The 24,617-nt window shown below is 37.5% G+C and overlaps 1 protein-coding gene across 5 annotated transcripts in view; it reads left to right on the top strand.

The window, feature by feature from the left end:
* The window catches only part of diaph2 (diaphanous-related formin 2), a 421,729-nt gene that overhangs the window by 321,243 nt on the left and 75,869 nt on the right, over window positions 1–24,617 (top strand). For all 5 annotated transcript variants that reach the window (XM_077577699.1, XM_077577700.1, XM_077577701.1 and 2 more), the window contains 2 exons: window positions 3,746–3,910; window positions 15,134–15,269. In XM_077577699.1, the coding sequence (XP_077433825.1) occupies window positions 3,746–3,910; window positions 15,134–15,269 (301 nt within the window). The remainder of the gene's footprint in view (window positions 1–3,745; window positions 3,911–15,133; window positions 15,270–24,617) is intronic.

Here is a 24,617-nt window from a genome sequence, read left to right as displayed (position 1 = left end):
CATTGTGTACATTTTACAACCATCATCTGCATTTCACTGTCTGTTTGCTTCTTCTTGAGAGTTTTCAAGTGAAGGTTAAGGGAGGTGAACCAAGAAAGAAATAAAAGTGCCTGATAGAAGCAAGGATGATAAATCATCAAGCAGGAGTGCTTTCCACTCACCTGGAATGTACCATCCTGTGCTAGGGTGCGTCACAGGGTCTAATCCAGACAACTCGCACTCCCTTTTCTTACATGAAAACAAAGCTAGCATACAGTAATGGAATCAGATAAGTGCACAGATACAACACAGGTATACTTGATTTATGTCAGTTCTTTACAATAGGCAAGGGACTTCATTCCTGAACAGTTACTTCAACGAAAGATGGTGAAAAATCACCAGATGTGGTAAATCCAGGTCCAGAAAGTAAAAACCCTGTCATAGTTTGGCTTTAGCCCCTTGGCCTAGCTAGCTAGGAACTCGCTAGCTAGCACCTGTCATAGTTTGGATTTAGCCCCTTGCTCTAGCTAGCGAGCTAACTAGGAGCTCGCTAGCTAGCACCTGTGGCTAAAGCCAAACTGTAGCAGGGTTTTTACTTTCTGGACCTGGATTTGCCACTTCTGAAAATCACAATAACCAGTCAAACCTTTGTGGCCAAAAGCCCAAAAAACATATGCTGATGATGAACATATTTTATAGTGCATATTCACAAGTTTGAATGCATAAGGTGGAAGGTCAGCTGTCATGTGAATATATAATGTCCTGCATAAACAGCTCTCATGGTTGGCAACATACAACTTCGGCGTTATCCATCCATTCTATCCATTTTCTATATCACTGATCCTGGAGTCTATCACAACTGACTCTGGATTGGTTGCCAGTCACAAGGGAGAAAACCTTTAAAACCCAAGACCGTCTTTTTTTAGACAAGTCAGTTGTGTTCACTCCCGCGACTGAGTAAACAAAACTTTTTCATAGTACTTTCTGGGAAACTACCAAAAGGAAGAAAACTCCACCCATGCACACAGTTATACTGCATTTTCCGCTAGGCATGCGTCGGGCACGAAAATAGGGCCCTCAGAGTCACGCTGAATGCAAAATGAAGCCAAGCTTCATGGAAGTCAGGCAAGATCACCACTAGACCATCAGTGACGTACAGTGCTCAGGATAATAGCACTCAAGTGCATCCCAATTGTCCCGGGATGCAATAGCACTTCACAAGTTGCCATGCAATACAGATGTGAAGCACTTTTCAGAAATTAGTCGGTTGGTGTTGGCTTTCACAAATAATAACGAAACATTCTCTTTCTGTAATAGAATAACGAATGAGCAGCAGGGTGGAAGTTTTAATTGTTGATGTCTATGTGTGCATACCCAATCTCTGGTACCAAGTCAATGGGATAGACTCCAACTCATCTGTGAACCCTAATGACAAAAAGCGCTTTACAAAACCAACAGATGGATGTTTTGATACGAAATTGAATTTGGAGTATTTCCAATGAATTTGAATGTATGGAATTTAAATCTGAACAGACGTCTCGGTTAAACCCAGGACAGTCTTGTTTTTTAGCTTAGTCTCCCAAGTCTTGTCGGATTTTGCCAGCTCTTAGGGTTTTGTCCCAATTTTGGTAGATCCCATTCCGGTGTCACTTTTTTTTTTTTTTTTGTCCAGTCAGCAAGCCAATTGATTAGGCCATGTGTATGTCAATCATACGGTTGTCATAGCGATTCATACGATAAACCATTTTGCATTTTTATTCTTATCCGCATCTAATCACTAGTAGGCGTGTTTTTGTCATGCCGGATCTGAAACTACTTTGTGCTTTTGTGCCTAAGAATCATGGGAAATGTAGTCCTACTACCCTAATGCAGTTGCCCGTCTGAACCAACGCAATCCACATTAGCTAAACTATACTAATAATTCAACCAAGGCTTATTTATAGCTGTTAAACCTGTCAACCAAGATAGCATTTGGCATTAGCTAAGTAATAACACAGCTAGATTTGTATCAGATCAGTACTTGCATCAAATCTACAGTTGTTGCTGACTATATTGATGATCTTTGAGCCTTTACTGTATTGTTTGTGGCCATTCCCTTTGAGTCTCCCGAGTGTCCGCGCTCGAGTCTCACCGAGGTCAGGTGGCTGCTGCGATAATGCTTAACTGATGTTGGCTGTCAATAGCCATTCACCGGCAGAAAAGTGGCGCGCCTGTTCAGTAAATTACACAGTGCGGCGTGAGCGGCCAGGTTCAAAACAACCTGACCCCACTGTTGTTGGGAGAAACAATAGAACAATGACTCCAATCAGCTCCTGCCGCAGCCATGTGTGTCGCGCCGCTGACTGCAAAACACCTTTTCCATTGGCGCAGCGCTACGGCTATTAGCTCGCTATGCCATTGACTCCAAAGTGTGATGGAGGGGTTATTGTTATGACATGTTTGAGTGTCCCTGACTGATCGTCTCTGTTGACCTTGACGTAGGTGCTACCTCACATTAATGGTAGCTACCGTAATTTGGGAGTATCCAAAAATGTAGAAGTCAAGAAACTTTGTTGTGGAAAACGTGACCTGAGTAGATCATGTTAGCCATCGTCATCATCACATCCAATTTGGCCTTATGTGTTCCTAGCGACTGAATTTACTTTGTACAGCAATTGCAAATTTTTCAGTGTCTTGATGATTCCCAATAGTCAGTTAAATAACTTAAGAAGTTTTACTTTTCCTACTTACTATATAAGTGAACGTGTCAACTGCAACATTAGCTTTTCATGCTAGCTAGTTAGCCGCAAACTGGTTAGCTGTCATGTGCTGTTCTGCAATAGAAAGGATTTTAATTTGTGTATTATGATCTATAATGTGTTAATGGTGGTATAAACTATGGTAATATATTTAATTGGTTTGCTTACTTTTACATTGTTTTTTTATGAGGGAGACGATGAGTTCTAAAAGGGATTCGTTCTCAAATTCGTTCACATATCAGAGTGTCAAATGGGACATTAGCTTTTCATGCTAGCTAGTTAGCCGCTAACTGGTTAGCTGTCATGTGCTGTTCTGCAATAGAAAGGATTTTAATTTGTGTATTATGATCTATAATGTGTTAATGGTGGTAATAACTATGGTAATATATTTAATTGGTTTACTTACTTTTACATTGTTTTTTTTATGAGGGAGACGATGAGTTCTAAAAGGGATTCGTTCTCAAATTCGTTCTCATATCTGAGTGTCAAATGGGACATTAGCTTTTCATGCTAGCTAGTTAGCCGCTAACTGGTTAGCTGTCATGTGCTGTTCTGCGATAGAAAGGATTTTTATGTGTGTATTATTATTTATGTGTTAAAAATGTCAACAATGGTAATATTTGATTGGTTTACTTACCCCTTCCTTGTTTTTTATGAGGGTGACAGTTTGGTGTTTAGTTTGGTGTTCTAAAAGGGATTCTTTCTCAGAAGGTCGACCATATCTGAGTGTCAACTGCAACATTAGCTTTTCTTGCTAGCAGGTTTGCCCGCCAACAGGTTAGCTGGCATGTACTGTTATTTTTATGTGTTAGTTTAGTTAACTAGTTATAGTTTGAGTATTTACATTAAATAATGTGTTAAAAATGGTAATATTTGATCGGTTTACTTCCCCCTACATCGTTTTTTTATGTGTGACAGTTTGATGTTCCATAAGGTATTTCTTTCTAAGAAGGTTGATCCACTGTATTGAAACATAGCCTATCAAATCCACATAATTCCCTTTTTTTCCTTAACCGTATCCGCTTCACGGCTTCTGCAAGCAATCGCGGGAGCAGTACGAGAAGCTGTCCATCATGCACAAGAACATGCAGAAGCTCTACGAGAACACCGGCAGCTACTTCGCCTTCGACCCGCAAGTCCTCAGCGTGGAGGACTTCTTCGGCGACCTTGCCAACTTCCGCATGCTCTTCATGGTGAGTAAAAAATGTCATAAAGTTAATTTTGTATGACATGCTCTCGTGTTACTTTGCATTCATGTATCACAATTGTGTTTCATGAAAATAATTATTGAATCAGTCTAAGATACTTACTGTAGGCTGTTTGCGTATGAACTAATGCCTTCATTTGAGATTTTTGTTGAAAATGCTGCAAAATAATGTTCCAAATGTACTATTTTCCAGCCACATGACTGACTATACCTGCTCAAGCTTTGTGTGAATGTACAAACTCACACCTTCCAACCAACGCTACGAAACTTCAAAACCAAACATTTCCATAAATTCAAAGCAGTAAAGTGAGCGCAGACTGTGAAAAAAAAAAACAGGTAGTAATTGTCATAACAGTACTCACAGACATTAAAGACTATGTTGCTGAGAACAGCAGGACTACCTTAGCACATAAACAGTCTCTGAGATGAATTGAAGAGTATGAGCGCATGTATGTTATTTGAAGATGGCGTGCCAGTAGGCTGATGCAGTCACTCCACAATGTTGTTTGCGATTTTAACGCTTAGTCCTTTTTATTTCGTTTTAAACTTCCGTTTCACTTGACATCAGTTGCAAAGTGTTATGTCTTAATATTATTCCAGAAATGGCTCATTCCGGCTGCATTTCTGTAAATCTACGCCCACCGGACACTATTTGTGGGAAAATAGTACGCTTTAATTCTTCCCATAATGGGGAAAATTCCGTTTTTTGCGGTGGCAACTCCCAATAATAAAACAACAATAATAATAATAATAATAATGAAAACAAATATCAATGTCCCTCTTTACATCATGAGACAATAATAAGCAGTCAAGAGGCAAAACAAATATTTTGCTGTGCATGTTTTTCAGTAAGGTTAACAAACAAAACAAAAAACAAACAAAAAAAAACAATAATTTATCCCCTTGGCTGATGAAGAGATTAAACATATATTTCATCTCCTCAGTGGCATTGGCAGCATCCCAAAATTGTCAGAAAGGAAGCAATGTCGTCCACAAGGCATTCTCCCATGCTGTCTTCACTCCCCATTAAGAACGCCAAGGTCGTCTTGTCTGAATCCTTCTCCTCCCTTCACTCTGATCCCCATCTGAGACCAACTTTTCATCCCCCCCCCCAACCTCCCCCAACCTCCCTCCCCACCATCAAAGTGTAACTGCACACAACACTCTTCTCCCTCAAGGCTTCCCGTGTTGCACATCTCTAAAAGAGGCATCCACCCAAGAAAATAAATTATTCTCTCAAGCAAATAGCTGCATATGAATATTTTATTACTGATTTAAACTTCCCTGCTATGAATAAGGCGGGAGGAGACGTGAGCGGGCCACGGGGTTACAGTGTGACGAAAATGTCTGGAAGTTGGGGCAGAATGCCACTTGTAAGGTAATGTATTAATGTAAAAAGAAAAAAAGAAAAAGACCTGTGGTACCAGTTTGGTTTTATGAACAGAAACTTTAAATTATAAATTAGAGGAATAAAGATAGCCTTTTTTTTAAATATAATGATCTTTCCTTTTTTTTTTGAAGGGACATTTTATGTATCAAATGTGCTAATGGTATTGGTACTTATCGCATGAAAGTAATTTTGCATTGAGATATTTTTGGCTGTTTAGTACATTTTAAGTGAATACAAGTGGAAGAAGAAAAATCCTGGCTTGGATTTTTTTTCTATATTTTACTATTTTTTTTCTAAAGATAAGATTTAGGGTTAGGGTTACCCCAATCCCTAAAATAGAATTTAAATTATATAAAGCATTAAAATACTTGTTTGTCAATTGGGTATATCTATATTTATTTTCTATTGTATTCAATACAAATTTAAACAATGAAATCACAAAACAAAACAAAACAAAAACACATGCATAATAAAATTAATGTAAACAAAGTTGGAAAATATCCCGGACAATCCCATCAATTTTTATGTATTTTTATTAAAGGGTTAAAAAAAGAAAAGACCAATAAAGTAAATTGGAGATCATTTTTTTTATGTAAAAAGAAAATCAAATGTGTTTTCTTCTGACAATCAGTTATGGCACGCTACATGCTGCGGTCATTTAGCGTCGACAATACAAAGGGTTTGCACATAATTGCGGCTGCCCTGGAGCAGTCGCTGTTTGCTCAATTTCACTAAGGCAATGCTATGGAAACGAGTGAAAGCCTCACTAACCGATCTCTGCTTCCATTCTCCTTGTTTAATAAAAGATTTTGTGTATTTTTTGGTGCATAGCTGGTATTAAAATCATCTCTTACTGGCGTCAAGCCAAGCACTGATGGACAGACTGCCAACTAAATGGCTCAACTTTCCAGGATGCATAGAAAATTTCAATTCTTCTGCAAAGGCGAAAACAAAAAATGTGAATGCTAAATTTGTACTGCTGGGACAAAACACGGACAAATCAGTCCGACAGTCGCCCAAACTCACTCCTGACGTGACATGAGTCATTGCAGCGTTGACATTGCAGTCCTCACAAAAGCCAATGTAACCGATAATAGAATCCATTAACTTCATTTTTCTTCTGTTTAATGCTCCTTTCATCCCTCGCTGTGCGGCCAGAGAAATATTTGATTTCAGCGCGCGCGCACACACACACGAGTCTGAATTTGTTCATTTAATGTGGCTGCCATATTCAGGAGGCGAGCAAAATGCAGTGGCGGGGTCTGCATGTGTAATCCTGACCAGGAGCATCGGGGGATGAGGATTTTTTCCCATTAATGAGTTATCAAAGCACAGCAGATGGGCTGGGATGAGCGAACAGTCTTTCTTGTTAATTGAGTGACTTTCTAACAATTCCAAAAGAACCAGAGTGAGTTTGCAAAGTAGCAAGTTAGAGCTACTCACACAGATTAGAATGATGATTTGGGGGTTTTGTGGATCCACTTCATGACCCGTTCTATGCTGAGCAGCACATTTAAAAGATGGCTAATTTGTTCGCAATATGACACATTACCATGATAGAACTGATTGTGTTGGAGATGATTCTGTCACACATAAACGCAGTATTTTAACTTTTAAGATGTCAGTCACCAATGACGAAAGTTTACCCAAAAAAAATCCGTAGATTGATATTTTTCCAAAATAAAATGAACTCTGAAATAATATATACAAAGCAAGTTGTCACTGCTATGTGAAAAAACGTACCGTGTGTCGTTTTATTATTGTTTTTTATTTTTACGTTTTTGGGATAAAACTTACGGAGCCAGAAACTGGATACAGACATCCCAAAAAAAGGACGTAAAAGTTTTTCACATAGCAGCAGGATTTAACCATAAAGTCAGCATGTTTACATAATTCCAATTATTTTTTTTTAACTTAGAAATGAAACTATTTTAATTAAAATACATTTAAACAAGTATTTGATCAGATCCTGAGATGTTTTTTTTTTGGCACTTAGTTGATTTTCATTCAGTGTTATTTTTCACGTGGTACCAGATTAAAAGAAAAAAATGGTTTAATGGACCTAGTCACAAGAAAAAGTCCTATTAACTCTTTGACTGCCAAAAACGTTAAATAACGTTTAGTAAAATCCTATGGAGGAGTGCCAAAGACGCTAAAAGACGTTTGTTTCAAAACAGAGGTGAAGCTAACCATTTTCTATTGTTGATTACTGAAAAACGGAATAAGGTAGAAACAAACTTTTTTTTCTGATGAAAGATGAGAGTCCAGTCTTTCATTTGGTAGTATGTGTGTTTCCATAGTCCAAACACATAATTTTCTGTGGACCTTGAAAGATCAGTCAAAATGCTTAAATCGGCTGGCACCCACGGCATCCCTTTTCTGAAAACGTCTGGCAGTCAAAGAGTTAAAGATTAGTGAAAGGGAAGTCCTGTATGTTAAGACTTAAAAGGATCCCCAACTGTAATGACAAGTTTGCTCTAAATAATTTATTTGGTTGTTACTAACATAACTATGAGGTTCAGTTTAATGCATTTTGTAGAAACTTTATTTGGACGTATGCCGCCATTGTTATTTACGTCGCAACGCATTCAGTGCGTAGTGACTTAGAATGACTGCTCGCTCTCTGCCGAGCGATGTGAAACGCCTAAAAAAGCAAGTTTAGCCTCGTAGCGTTCCTAAAGACACAACATGCTATTTATTGGGAGATGCTCTAGTCATTCACAAGACGCATTCAAGAGTTTTGATTGTCCCTTTAGGAAAGCTGTCGAGACTTACCTTGCTTTCTTTATCGGCGTTTCACATTGCTCGGTGAGCCAGCCGCCATTCTACGTCACTACGCACGTCCAAGTTTTACATAATTATTACGGGCAATTTCCAAAATTTGCGAATAGTTTACTTGTAGCCAAATGCAAAAAAAAAAAAGTATTTTCCCATAATGCCACAGAGTAGTGGTTTGTGCATGTTCAAGTAAAAAAAAAGCTATTTTTATATTTGGCCTACATTATACCAAAACATTTAAAAACTGTGCATGAGTTCTGGGAGGCATTTTTTATTTTTTTTTGTACAAGGGTCATTAAATAAATAAGGTGAATTATTCGGTATAGGCACTTTTTTTTTTTTCGTAGTCTGTCACACATTTTTCCAATCTGTGGTCGCTCACAGCACTTTTGACTTCATTCCATTTTTTTCTGCTGAAACATGTGGCACCATACACAGTTGACATTCTCCTATGAATTTCAACTGGTTTGCACCCTTCAGCAACCAGAAACTTGATAACTGACCGCTGTTTAATCCTGGAGCATGCTTCTTGGTCAGCCATCTTTGTTAATCTCCAAAACTCTCCAAAGTTTTTCTTTAATCTGCAAAAAAAATTAAATCCATGTGAAAAAGAAGTGAAACAGAAATATAAACAAAAAGCTTCTATCTGTATTAGAAGGCCTTATACTGAAAAATTCACCTTATTTATTTTTTGACCCTTGTACATAGACAAAAAAGCAGAAACTAAAAAAAGAAGAAAAAAATAAAATGCAAAAAATGTCACTTTTTAAAAGGTAAAAAGAAATCCTGCCAGAGTCAACACTATGCAATATTTAAATATACCCTCTCAATGTAGCAATCTGTGAGACAGCATGTCAATCCTCCAAGATTTTCCCACAACATATCCTGGCTCGCGGCGTATGAAACAGATGGCTAATAAACACATTTTCTGCTTAAAGACCAGGCGCGTTCGAGTTTGTAAAAATTCAAATGAGCTGTAGCGGTGTCACTGTGGGGTGAGATCACTGGTGCGACGGAACCGTTGGAATATAATCCCTCAATGGATGAGTAAAATGAAGATGTAGTGTGCACTGGGCGGGTTCAAGGAAGCAAAGCATTGCATGAATTATTGAAAGAATTGACTTGAACCAAGGTCCCGGTTGGTAGTTTGCTCGACCTTTAGGTGGCACAGGTTGGAAAACAAGCAGCGCTTCGGATCTCCGTCAAAGAGGCCGCAAGTGCACGTGTTGTTGACAAGCCCACTTTTACTTACTTCTGAGTGTGCCGCTTATTCCGCTTCTTTCCACAGGAGGCAACCCGGGGCCACACAACTTGTCATAAACACGACCGGTGGGAAATTTGTGGCCACAAATCACTTTGTCAGCGCCGGGAGGTTATCACAAGGGACAAATCTTTCGTTTTTATACTTTAACCACACGTCTGACCTTTTCTTCAATCCCTCATATTCACCTCCATCAAATTATTTTTATTTTGCAACTGCAGGTGAGTGTGTTTGTTTGAGCAGGATTATGCAAATGTTACAGATCTGATTTTTCCATTATGTTTCGGGGTAGCTGTATTTAACCTTGTGAAACCCCCCAAAAATTGCTTTAGTTGTACTTTTGCATTAGCCTCAGTGCAATTGAGGTCCCGTCTGTCAGCAGAACCACACAGAAGCAATTTGTGGAATTTACTGTAGATGATGTTGAGACCTTTTCAGGTATTCCAAATGGTCCCCAAACAAATAATAGGACCACTTAGCATTAGTCCTGCCTACAAATTCATTTGTACGCAATGATTCAGCCTAAGATGCCGAGTAGGGTAACCAGATCTTCAAAATTAAAAACCTAGGACGCTACAATTATGCTCAAATAATACATCTCACCAGGAACTATTTATAACCAATTGAATTGCTAGTTAATCAGCGAAATCTTGGTTACCAGTTCAACAGCTGTAAATAAGCCAATGCACATGTTGTAAATTAGTTTTACATAACTATGTAAATATGCCGCTTTCATTGGGTCTGACCGGCAACCGCAGCATTAGGCTAATAGGACAACATTTCATATGATTCTTAGTAGTTGTAGTTCCGGTATGATGAAAACATGGCAGCTAGCGATTCAACAGTTAAATTCCTTTTTAATTGGTTTAGCATATTAATCACTTGATCTAAATGCTATATTTAGCATTTGGTTCTTTAAATGGCATTGTACTCGTCATGTTAACTCATTCACTCCCAGCCAATTTCAGTGAAGCAACCCCCTTCGCTCCCGGCTGTTTTACTTGATTTTGACTGATTTTGCAAGGCCCACAGAATGTTGTGTTCTATTGCTATAAAACATGGAACCTACCAAAAAGAAAGATTAGAGTCTCTTCTTTCATCAGGAAAAAAAAGTATATTTGTATCTGTTTCCGTTTTGCAGCACTTAGCATTAGAACATAGCTAAGTTTGATCATTATTCCAAAATGTGTTGAAAACACTGGGGAAAAGAGCTTTTGCAATATGGCCCTGGCTGAGCTCTTATACTCTGCTGCCACCTGCAGTTTTTGAAATAGATACCATTGCTTTAAGCGACCTCTTCAGGTCAGAAGCTGCATCAAAACCTTCTGTGTGCTCTAGCGTAAAAAAATACATTGAAAAAAAAAACTATAAATACATTTTAGGGACCATGTCACTATTTAAAATAGAACATTTTTATACATTTTGAGGAGTAAATGAGTTTAGGTCTGTGACTACCTGGACTTTATTAAAAGGACAAGCCAGTCTTATCAAGGTGCCATTTAGATGTGTTATTTAACTAATCCAGTTGATTCTTATTTATCACATGAATTCCATCAAAACTCATCTCACCGCAAATGACTACAACTCCCCTGTGTTTTTTTCACAGTCAACCGCTATCATTATGTAAATATTTTACTTTCATCATCACAACATATGTCTCAAGAGACAAAACAGAAGCATATACATGTTTTTGAATTTTTAAATCAATGCACCCAAAGTAGTTGTAAGCTACTATAGCCACTCATCTAATTATTTAGGAACATATCTTGCCCCCTACAACATATAGTGTTGCCAAGACCCTTGACATAAAATACAAACCATTGAAGACACCATTATAGAGAAAAATAGCAGTCCTAATGGTAAGTGTCGCTATGGTAATTATGGCGCACATTTGATTAGTGTAATGTTGCATAATCGTGTTTACAATCACAATTAGTTGTTTGCTTTTGCTGGCGTACTTTTTTTTCTTATGTCATCTGATTTGCATAATTTATAAATCATTTTCTGTTGGCGGATTTTCTTTTGTGCAATGTGGTGATGCAGACACAAAATGCTTTCTAGACTAGGGCATAAATCGAGGGGGACGCGTTGACTGTCACCAACAGCCCATGATTGTGCCTAAATTAGCTGCTTCCGAGCTGCTTATACAGCATTGGCCACTGTTCATCGGCACTCTATACGCTTAATAGACTGCGTGCGTGACGCCTACCATATTCCCTCAAACAGTGGAAACCGTGCCCACATTAATCACCAGATGTGTCTTCCACTTTATATGACTTCCTCAAATAGACACCTTCACTTTCACATCAGGAAAAAAAAGTTCACTCAGTTTAACTGCTGAGCCCATCTGGACTCTGTTGCTAACCAAAACAGCAGCCCGTACCATTGCACTGCGTATAACATGCAAGTTACCTACGGAGTTTGAAATTATCTTATGGAGACAATTGAGGGCAAAGTAGAGTTACAGTAGTGGTGGTCACTCGGCAATAGAGCCGCAACAATTAATCGATAACTAATTGTTTATCAAATTAATTGACATTTTGGATAATCAATCAATTTTAATTTACTGTTTTTGAAAAAAAAATAACTGGGATGGAAATTTGTATGTTCCAAGCAGCATTTGTCTCAATAAACACATCTGCAGATGAGTAAATAAACACCAGTAGCCATTAATGTTGGAATAGGGTTTCTCATTTTTGATTCGTGTGCCAATAAAATGCACGTTTATTCACTTAGACACTTTTTATCACAGTGTTGCCGTAAACCACGCTCAGTTGATTGTGTGTGCGTGTGTGTTTGTCATTGCCCTTGTCAACCATCAAGCAGATACTGACATCAAGGGCGCGTGTCCTTGAACACGATGTCAAAGCTCTCTTATTGACTAGCATGAGGAACCGCTCATTTCACGCTTTTTCGCCGCAATCCCTGTAATCCTGCTGTCTTAGCTGCTAACACACACACACACATACATCAGGACCGGACGGGCGTCAGATGCGGGCCAGGGTGACCAAGTGTCATCACACATTATACCAGTGCAAAGTGTGTTGAATTTACAGAAAATAGTACCAAAATAATGTGTAAGTAAATGGAAAAAGAAACAGCCCTGTTGCAATTTCACAGTAGGCAAATCAGTTACATTCATATTAGACAATTTTTCAAATAAAATTGAATCCATTCCATGAATTCCTATTGAGACTAAGGTAATAGCATTGTGTGTTGCTAGCAAATCACTGCAAGGCCTTAACCTTTTCACATGCAGTACTCATTGTGTGATGTGGCGGCCATTTTGGGCATTCATGGTGAACTTTAACATGGTGTAGTCATGTGAGCGAAAGACAGCATGTTAAACGACAAAATAGGAAATTAGCTTACTGAGCCTGCGGTAACCATTGCTAGCTAACAAGCCACATAGTGTTTCCAGGAGAATTCAATAAGTTAGCAAAGCAAACTACAATAATAAAAGTACTAGATTATGAAGCTAATAAACAAGAAAGGACATTAGCTTACTGACACTTTCCCTGCGGCAGCAATTGCTAGCTAGTAAGCTATGTAGCGTTCCCAGTAGAATTGTATAGGTTAGCAAAGCAAACTACAATAATAAAAGTACAAGATAATAAAGCTAATTTCTGACATTATCCATCAAATTTGAACATTATATTTGTGAAAGCAGATTTATTGACATGTTTGTTGATTTATATTGAAATATTAGTCCACAAAAAAACCTTACTAACACTTTGACTGCAGCCGCCATTGCTAGATAGCAAGCTAAACTGCGTTCTCACTAGTATTCAATACACTTGCATACCAATGCAAACTACACCCGTAATAATTAAAGTACTAGACTATAAAACTAATTTACAACTATTTGAGCATTGTTATCTTTGTGAAGAAGGATTTATTGTCACATTTGTGGTATCAAATCTCATCCGATGAATGAGCTGCCACCCAAAATCCTCATACTGTAGCAGCGATGGGCGCGGTCTCGGTCTGCACCAGCTCAGGTACGTGATGAGAAGCAAACACATCTTGTTTGCCTGCAAAGGTCACACAGTTGCATCTTGCTCAGTGTTGGCACAAGAACAAACTGACACATTTGTAAAGGCTGAATTGCTCCTGTTGATTATCTGGCTGCCTCTGACTCCTTCCTGACATTTGGGCCGGTCACGAAGGAGCAGCGGGATGATATCTCCTTCTCACTCTACCGAGACCGCTTGACGCTCTGCAACGGCTGCTCCGCTTTCTTTTCTTTTCACGCGTTGTGGTGATGATGCACAGGATTATGAGACGTGTAGCTTGTATTAATATAATGTTATGTGCATTTTTGGGGACCTTAACATTTACAAAAACTCACCAAACTTTGCACAGTCTTCGGGCCCGGCGAAAAATTTGATATTATGAAGTTGTCATAATGACATGGCTCCGTAGCGCCCCCTACAGGACAAAAATAAAAAACAATCATGTTTGCCCTAGTTGTTTTTGTTTTTACTAGACTTATGGTATTTGAGCTCAAACTGGGCTCTGCTTTTGAAGTGTGATGACTAAGTCTATTCTGAATGTATTTTTACGTTAAACTACTCAAACTGTTTAGTTGCATCAGACCTATCCATACATACATACATCCTATCCATTTTTTATGCCCACTATGGACAATAAAAGCAGTAAGTAATTGTGCTGTATATTTAAAATAAATACATAAATCAAATTGAAATATTTCATATGACATAATTAGAGCCTTGAAAAAGTCAATACATCATAACAGCAGATTTTTTTGAATGCGTGTCTATTTTTTTGACAATACAATATTAATGATTTATTTATTTATTTTTATTGGCAGTCACTTTGACTAAAATTTGCATTTTATAAAGAAACGGTATAAATCTCCCTCCCACAATCATTTAGAAAGTCTGTAATTTTGTGAGTTTAATCAGATACTTAAATATCACATTTTCTCCCATGAATTTCGGAAATTTTCGTATGGTCTGATGAAACCTAAAATTGAACCATTTTTGCTCTAGGTTTGTTTTGGTGTAAGCGAAACACTGCTCATTTCCAAAAGAACATCATACCCGCATTGAAGCAAGCTTGTGGCAGCATCATGCTTTGGGCTTGTTTTCCTTCACTTGGACCTGAGGCCATATAAAATATGGAGGGAATTATAAGCAGATCAAAGTAGCAGTCAGTGGTAGCACAAAACCTTATGGCTTCTGCTAGAAAGAAAACAAAATGTCAGAAAAAGCCTACTGGAACATCTAAAATGTATGTAGCAGCTACACGGTGACTCCCATTTAAGTTTGAAAGTGACTGGTTAAGTGTGAACACATAATAAGGGGGTGTGTAAACTTATGCAACCACATGATTTCAGTCAATTATTATTATGTTCCCTCTTGAAGAGATTATAAATAAAATTCACTTGTGTTGTCCAGGTTATAGTTTTTGTTAATAGTGTAAAAATGTGGGACTTAATCGACGTGGTGCCAATAGTATGACTTCAAAAGTGTCATGTTTTTCATTCGTTAGTAATAGTGCATGAGCTTGCCTCCATCTTGGAAAATATGTCATGTGGAGCAGATGCCATCTAGATTATATAACCTTGTTTTTCCCTCCCCCCCAAAAAGCGCTCATACAACTTGAAATGATTTATTGTTTATTCCGGCATCTTTTCTTCAACCCTTCTCGGAATACAAATTTGTCGCTGATGGCAAAGTTGCTACTCGTGAAAACGACACTCAAAGAGCAGTAGCAGAAGTTGGAATGAATGTGTGTGCGTGTTGCCTCATCAGGAAGCCGTGAAGGAGAACCACAAGAAGAGGGAGATGGAGGAGAAGATCAAGAGAGCCAGGCTGGCGAAGGAAAAAGCCGAGCGCGAGAAGCAGGAGCGCCAGCAGAAGAAGAAGAAGCTGATTGACATCAACAAAGGTGCGTCACTTCTCCGCAAAGACGCCGGCGGGCCACGCGGGGAGTTTGGGAGCACGGCGAAGGCGGTGCCGATGTGGAGTCTCGCTTTACAAGCCGTCTTGCTCGTATTAGGGTTACATCTATCATTTCGTAATTGACGGTTGGACTTTTGCATTTGTAAATTCTACTTCTGTTAAACCAATGAGCGTAGGAAGGCAAAAATAATCAATACATTTCTTAAAAATTGACCAGCTTGAAAAGTCCAGCTCAGTGTGTTGACAGACATGTTCCTTAATTTTCCATTATTGAATTATTTTTTTTTTTATTTGAAAAGGACATTGCACATTAATCAACATTTTACAATGTAAATGTGCCCAAGTTAGCTAAGTTAAGCTAATTTTCATTGGCGGTTGATGGGTGGCAGAATTCAGAGCACACAACACTGCTTGAACTTTTGCCTGATTTCCATTCAAAATGTTCACAGGTTTAACATAACTTTTCATCTCTACATGGGCCAAAGTCAATATTGCTTTAGAAGATGCAGATGGGGTTGTGACATATTTTCTTAATAGATTTAAATATATTCAAAAGACAGTTTGATTTGAGCTGACCTTCTTACCGGAATGGTGGTTATACAATGTAGGCCATTTTATTTCATGATAAACACTTAGGTTTGTTACTATTTAATTTTTTTAATTGATTATTCTATCAATTATTTCATTGATTAATCAAACAATCGGATAACATATTATTTTGAATTAAAATTGTATTACAAAACAATTATTTTAATTACTTTTGAGAGGCTGAAATAAGAGGATTTGAACAATTTTAACTGATAAATGATCAATTATTAAATTTAGGGATTGGTGAGTACAGATATCAGTTATCAGTATCGGACCGAAGCTTGCCCCTTTTTTTTTCAAGATATCGGTACTCGCGACGGTATCTGTCACCCTCTTTTGGCAATATTATGAACAGAAAATTTGAAGAATACATTAATTTCGTGTAATTTTAAGGACAAATGCTATATTGGGATATATGGGTCTTTTTTTAATTATTTGTCATTGTTTTTTGGGAGAATTTTTATGCTGTATCAGTAATTGGTATCGTTGAGTGCTCATACTGGTATGAGTCTTAAAAAAAGGGGTATTGAACATCCCTAAATAAAATAGTGCTTGTTTATTTTGATAATCATCAGTTATTATTATTAATCGATTAATTTTGACACAATGTACCACAATATAGATAACTTAGTGCTGCTATATAAAAATATCAAATGTTAACTGAAGAGGCACTGTAGCCTACTGCACATATTTTTTTGCACAAATGTAGTTGTCAATCTAAACAAGAGGGATAAAGATAAAGTTTCAGACATGTTCAGTTATAAAATAAAAGTAATGACAATTACAGATTCAAGTTTCTGATGTCTGTAGTTTTGTATAGTGATGGACAAATGAAGCTTCATGAAGCACTTGTGATATATTTTTAACTCCTCTAGGTGGCACTCTTGCTTTAAAGCTGCAGTGGAAATTTAAACAATTTCCATTGCACTAGCTATTATCTTTCAAACAAACATCACCATCTAGAGAAGTACAACAAATATTGCAAGTGCTTCATGAAGCTTCATTTTCCCACCACTAGCTTTGTAGTGTAGCAAGAGCAGAAGATCAACAGTACCGAACAATATTGGCGCTCTTTGACCAACTCTCCAATCAGCACGTCTTCAGGACTTGATGCATTTTTGGGCTTGGCCAATAGGGGGCGTTTTGAGTTTTTCTTAGTTGTTGAGTAATGTCACGCCACTGTTGTCGCGACGCAACGTAGTGCTGAAAGTGCGTTCCCGTCCGTCTAAGATTGCACAAGTGGGCTATATTTACGGTGACTTATTGCAATTACTCCTTCATCCCACCACTGCACCCCACCCCGAAGCAATGCCAGTAAACTGCGTATTGATCAGCATGAGTTGCTCCAACATGAAAAATAAGAGCGGGATGCTTGTGTGGAGCTCCGCCAATGACATTGAGAGGGAATTTCAAGCCCGAAGGCCCTTTGCGAGCTCTTTTGTCCTTTTTTTGGGGGGATTTCCACAATTCACTAGCTACTAAATGTCAGCTTCCAGCCAATGACCTCACAGCCATATGGGGAAGTGTGACAAGACAGTCTTCAGTATGCCACAAATCCTCCAAGATAATTGATGCATGCATTTTTTTTTTTTTTTTCCCTGAGCAGTGACCTCTTTGAAAGCTTCACTTTTAATAATCCAGCCCGGATGTGTGTGAAGGAGTCTGTCGAGCGCGCTTTCCTCATTCGGGCTAACCAGATGGAGAAGGGTAGAGAAGCAGCTATAATATGAAATATTTCTGCCAGAGCAGATTTGGATCTGACTTTGTGAATGCCATAATATGACTCACATGAATAAAACATAAGGATGACATGGGCAACGTCGCCTGCAGGAGATAGCGATGCGACGATTGTCCTCCACACCAGGGGAAGAAAAAAAGCTACTTTGTTGCTTCGTTCTGATCTTTTTGACCTTGCCACTCGCATGCACTTAAATTAGAGATGCCAGGCTGTCATTCTTTTGTGGAACCTTGAAAGGTTCATGTTTTTATTCTGTAATGCACCTGCAAATAAAAGGTAATTAGAGAAAGGACAAGATCCTTGTTTTGGGGATTAAACAGCAGTGAGACATTTTCCACACAAATTCAACTTTAAGAACTGTATATTCTACTTTACAGGTGCAGGAATTCATCAAAACTAATATATTTTCAAATTAATCGCTAATTATTTTTGAGACCTTTTTTTTATTTTAAATTGTACAAATGCTCCAAATTTCAGCTTCTCAACAATAAATATTTACAGATTTTTAAAAAAAAAAAATCCCGGAGATTTGGGGCCAAGCCAGTGACTAACTCTCAACCTATTTATATTTGTGCATGTTCTGCATTGTAAATTTAAAATAATTTTGAAAGAAGTGATGGAAATTAAAACATTTTTATTTTTATCTGATTCATTAATTGATAAACTAATCATCAGATTCATCGATTATTAAGGTAATTGTTAGTTGCAGTGCATCTCTATTATATTTCTTAGGGTTTCTGTTCTATTTTGCTTTTTATGTTTGCGCCCCACTAGGTTTATACGTTGACTTATTCATGGCAGTTCTGTTCATGAAGGCCGACATATAACGCACCACAAATTCTATACATAACACCAGCATATTGTAGTAAAAAAAAAAAAAATCTTTGGTCCGCCGCACACTTGTGCGATGTCTCCAAACTTGACTAGAACCCGACCATCCATGTGAACTGTGACATCGCGTTCTGAGTCTCCCCTTACAATATTTTGGACTGTATCACTTTTCCATAAAAAGTACAAATGCTAATAAACGATAATAAAGACAAAAATAAATAAATAAATAAATGTGAATATACTGTATTTAAATGCAGCATGGTATTTACACTTTTTTTTTTTTACAACAAGCTTCGCTATTTCATCCACAGGTACATATGGAATTGTAAATATGGTTAAGTATTGTTGTAAAACACAATATATTTGTACTGTATGTATAGCTGTGGCATATTAAGTGAAAAATAGCTGAACACCAATTATGATATTTAACTATTATTAATTATTTTTAATGAGCAAAGCAGTATTGCATCTTAGTGATTGTATGAATCCATCCAATGACAGTGATGCAGACCTCATAGCACAGCAATATCTAAATGGTAAAGATAGATGGATGATAGATAGATGATGGATGGATGGATACGATGTTTACAAATCCATTCACATGAACAGATGGCATAAACATATGGTCACTATATAATAAAATTGAATACACTTTGGATTGTTGTGATTAAAAGTATTGCTTAAAAACCTTTCACTAGATCATCCAATTGTGTTTAATGCCATTTCAAGAGGGTATTTTTTTTTTTTTTTTTATTATGTAGAAGGGATAGATTGTATGCCATTTTGCAAATTGCAACCAAATCCTCTTCACGTTCAACTGATTAATGAATTGCATAATTAATGAGGGTTTATTTAATTTTTCCTTAGCAGAAGCTTTTGGTTGGGGGAAGGGTTGCGTTTTAAAAAAAAAAAACTGAAAGAAAAAATATGACGTTTTTCTTATTTCCCAGCTGAAGTAACGTGATAATAACAAGTCATGTGTGTGCTGCATACCTACTTAATTTATTTTGTTGTATTTTGATTTTTTTAAACAAGCATAAATAACTGATAGATGAGACAAGAGTGGAGCTGAACGGATTTCCCCTGTCAATGACGACAAGTCCTAATGTTGGAAATTGCTTACGAAGCCATTACCCAGTCATCCCATTTGTTTTAATTCTCACTAAGTGGATTTGCACATTCTCTTGAACTGACCAGATGGTCAACATTCACTTGCATTTTAACAGCTCCTGAACAAACCCAGTCACAAAAGGCTTTCGGGGGGCCTAAAAATATTTTTTCAAAAATCATTTTTTGTTTGTGTTCTTTTTTTCTCCCCATGAAGCAACATATGATAGAGTGTCACAAGGAGCATGTGTCAAAAGCCTGAGCGGGGTCAAGCCAGTGGGCCTTTTCGTAAGGCCTCTTGTGAGAAGCAGCAGGCCCTTTAGGCTGCACGCTCGGCGAACATCGGCGAGGTCACAGCCCCCGTCTGGGGCAAGTGTCTGCACCCGCGTGTTAACTTTGTACCTCAGTCGAAACCACTAAGCTTTGAACAGCGCCGCGGAGCCACAAACGCTTTTGACTGCAATGCAGCTTGGCATGTGGCACAGAGGAATAAACAAACAACCAAAGAGGGGAAAATATAAGTTTTGAGAAGCATTTTTGGAGAGAAACATCACTCTCATAACAGGCTAAAATCCAAATACAGTTAAAATACAGTATAAAAAAACATCATTTAAAGGGAGCTATATTTTGGAAAATTTAATGATCCAATACATACCAAAATGTGTATTAAATAACGACAGGTATAACTTCAAACGTGTATCTCAAAGCATCTTTCCCCATTGAAAATAATGGAAATGCCATTAATCTGTTCCAGCTCCACATTGAACTCCTTCTGGTGTGTGCGTCATGGCCACCAGGGGGCAGTATAGTACACACATGACTGACTCAGTAAGCTACATAGTGATATTAATAGCTTTTTTTTTTCACATAGAATAAAGATTCAAGAATATATACTTATGAGCGTTGTTATAATCTATCTACCCGTGTTGTTACATTCGGGTCGCTTGTAACTCAAGACACCACTGTACATGTTTTTTTTTTTTTTTTCAATTGTATCGTAACCTCCAAAAGAAATGCAGATTTTTCTTTTCTCCCACAAAGCAATCATCACTGAATGGTTAGCAACAGCTTGCACCAATCGGGATTGTTTTTGGTGAGAATATTATCATGCCTCTGCCAAGGTGTTTGTGATAAAATTTTGGAATAGAATAATGTTCAATGTTTTTATCTTTGCCATGACAGTTGGAAGTTGTTGTGTGTCACCACGTAATCTATTACTGCATCCAAATTTAGATAAGTCCCTAACTTCTTCAAAGAAAACCTGGGTCTCACCATCTCACAACTTTTCAATGGAAGTTAATTTTTTTCCATAATGTCCCATTTCCCGTACATGATTATACTCTTCCTTTTTATCCATCCAAAAGCATTTTTTTTTGTCACTGCCAGTGATCGCCATATTCTAATTCAGCGAGGCCCATCGATTGAGGTCTGACTGTCCCAGTGAGTCTCTACAGAGAGCAGTTGGTATGTTGACAATGATGCTCCTATTTATGCATCCTGCTTGTCAACCTTTCGCACTTTGAGGATCAACTTGTGTATGCTTCTATGCATAAATGCAAGCTTCCTCGCACAAAAAAAGGCATTTCTTGAACTAGACTTTGTCCGGCTTTGTTGAAAGCAGGGGTGGGCAACTGGTGGCCCGAGGACCGCATCTGGCCCACACCCACACTCTTGAGTATATAGTCAGTACTGACAGTCTGTCCGGTTCCACAGACCCGCCAATAAATAAAACAAAACTGCACCTTTCAGAGTGGCCTTTTATTGTGGGCAATCTAAGGCACACCTGTGCACTAATCATGGTGTCTAGTCGGCATCTTGATATGGCACACCTGTGAGGTGGGACGTATTTTCTCGGCAAAGGAGAAATACTCACTATCACAGATCTAGACTGGTTTGTGAACAATATTTGATAAAATATTGTGTATGCGGAAGAAGTTTTAGATCTTTAAGTTCATCTCATAAAAAATGAGAGCAAAAACAAAAGTGTTGCGTTTATATTTTTTGTTGAGTGTGTGTGTGTGTGTATATATATATATATATATATATATATATATATATATATATATATGTATATATATATATATATATATATATATATATATACATATATATATATATGTATATATATATACATACATATACATATACATATATCAAATACTCAACATTCCCAAATATACTCAAATCGCTTACTTACTATATTTTCCCAGAGAAACGCTTCATTGTCCAAGAGATGAAAAATCCTATTTGATTAAAATATATAATATTTAATATTAACTTGTTTTAGCTACTGCTAAGCTCACTAATGCTACTCTTATGGCGTTGTCCTCGGTAATGCTACGCTCGCTAATGCTATGCTAGTATCTTCTTCCTCACTAATGCTACGCTCGCTAATGCTACACTAGTAGCTTCGTCCTCGTTAATGCTTGGCTCGCTAATGTTACGTTAGTAGCTTCATTCTTGCTAATGTTACGCTCACTCATGGTAAGCTAGTACGCTCGCTAATGCTAAGCTATTTTGCCTAAGCTGGAAATTGTTGGCGTGAGAGGTCAACAACTAGACATTTACGTAGCCAATTAGTTGCTAGGACGATGTCTCACGCAGACTGACACACAAACTACTTTCGGGTTATGCAGCGTGTGTCGCTTCCACACGTGCAATCCCCAAGTAAAGGGAGGAAGAAGATTCCATTCAAATGTTCCTTTCTGAACGAACATACGCGTTGGCACATTGTGACTTGGATGGGAAAATTATGAATTGGCATTTGTTTACACATCCGCTACTTATTTTGAGTCACCACAGATTCGTGCACAACCCTAATATATTTCATTGTTTTTTTTTGTTTTTTTTACTTATTTGTTTTCTCTTATGCACTAGTTTGACTGTGCACACTATAATCAGGACTTTTGAGCTGAAGTGTTAATAACGAATTGACATGAACATGTCACGCTTCTAATTATTTCCTTTGTGGGCGTATGGAGTGTGTTTAAGTGACCTTTTAGGTTGCGCGTCTGTGTAAGATGCTGCAATCCAATGTCACGCCACTCACATGTAGATATGAAACACTGTGGATGGATTATTTCCATAATGATGTTTTCATTTTATTGCTAACATGCCCGGAAGCATGTTTGAGGATCGGATTTGAAACTCATGACCTAAAATGGATTGATTTCAAGAGCTTCGAGCCCATTATAAAGCGATACATTCACTTAGAAATTAGTCACATTTACAGTATGATATTCAGTTATTTACAGTCATGTTATACACAATGTATAATAGTTTGCATAACATACAAAAAGTCCACTTAACCATTATGTTTTTGCTTTCACAGTGTCCTCTATTTTGATCCGTGATAAATCATTTTTTTTTGTAACTAGGTTTTGTATAGTACCATTGTCTTGTAGATATGTAGAAAACTCTGAAAAAAAACCTCTTCAAATGTGATATATATGTGCGTGTATGTAGGTGGCATAAATTTGCCTTCTGTTTTCCCTACATTCACTTTTCTTTAGCCTCCAAATTGTGACAGTTGTCTATCTTTTTATATCTAGGTGTCCTAGAGCATATTTGTATTTTTTCCACATTTCAACGTGTTCTCCGTGTGCCACGAGAAACCAAAATGCATATGCAGCTGACTGACTCGTGGCTGACGGCTTCCTGTCAGCTGTGACGGAGGTAGAGGGTCTGAGATTGATGGTTTTGTGCCACACTGACAGCTGCGGGTAGGCAGGAAGGAGTGTGCGCGCACCTGTGTCACAGCCTCAGCCGCGCTAGCTGATCATAGGCGAGCGTTGACAGGCAGGTGCGCGCTCGCCAAGTTCGCATTGTGTCTCCACGGCGACACAGACGCGGCAAACGACGGCAACGCCGCGGATAGCTTGTCGAGACATGAGGTCGCGGCCCGTGACGATAACGTGAATGCTTCTTTTATGGTGTATGGAGGACCAAAACATAAAATTACAAATTACATAAAAAAAGATGACAAAATAAATAAATTAATTAATTAATAAAAGTGAAAATAAAAACAATTATAAAAATATATAATTCAAAATTTAAATCCCCAAAATAAATATAAATGGAAATTAAAAACAACTTTATATATATATAGATAGATAGATAGATAGATAGATAGATAGATAGATAGATAGATAGATAGATAGATAGATAGATAAAAGTAAAATAAATACAACAATAATAAACAAGATTCAAAAAATAAATATGAAAATAAAAGTCAAAATAAATACAAAAATAAAAATATATATATAGAAATAAATTGCAATCAATAAATAAAAACGCACTGCTCTCACAAATGTTATTCAAATGACTTGTCGAGCAACTCACGTCGTAAGTTGTGGTGACAGTGGACAAGATAGTCGTCCATTGCTGGAGCTCTCCGTGCAAACCGGCGAGACTTCCTTGTTCGCCGACCCGCTCACTCGACCATTGAAAGGCAGTTTGCAATGTCCAACCCAAGACACGCTTAGGACCGGCCCCTCATTTCAATAACATTTTGACCTGAGCGTGTCTGCAACATGAAATAAATAAATGTGAGAGTGTTTTTATTTAGTCATTGATATTTAGTTTCATTTATATATTTGTTTTTGTATTTATTTCGACATTTAATTTTATATTTTAAATCTATTTTTATTATTATTTTATTTTTTTTACATGTTTTTATTTATTTAGGGATATATATAATGTATTTTTTGTATTATTTTTTTAATTATATTTTTCATAACCATTTTTATTTTTGGTTTTATTCATTTATTTATTTATTTTTAATTTTGGTCCTCCATAATTGCGCCTCCTTACCTTGCCAACAATTGACAACATCTCAGTTGAATAATACTAATATTAGAATCACAATCTGATTTATTAAGTATGTAAAAACACACAAGGAATTTGTCTTGTCTTCACTGTCACAACCCGTCCAAGAAACACAAAAATAACTGACCAACAGAAGGAGACCGAACAGGAAGCCTGGTGGTTCGCTAGCTAGTGCCCTGAGTTTCTTAAATTAAAAATTAAAAAATTAAAATAGGGGAAGGAAGGAGGGGAAAAGGGCCTTAG

This window comes from Vanacampus margaritifer, chromosome 10 (genome assembly GCF_051991255.1).
Source record: "Vanacampus margaritifer isolate UIUO_Vmar chromosome 10, RoL_Vmar_1.0, whole genome shotgun sequence".
NCBI classification, from domain to species: Eukaryota; Metazoa; Chordata; class Actinopteri; order Syngnathiformes; family Syngnathidae; genus Vanacampus; species Vanacampus margaritifer.
Note: the sequence above shows the minus strand (reverse complement) of the source record. Positions and strands in the feature narration are given on the sequence as shown.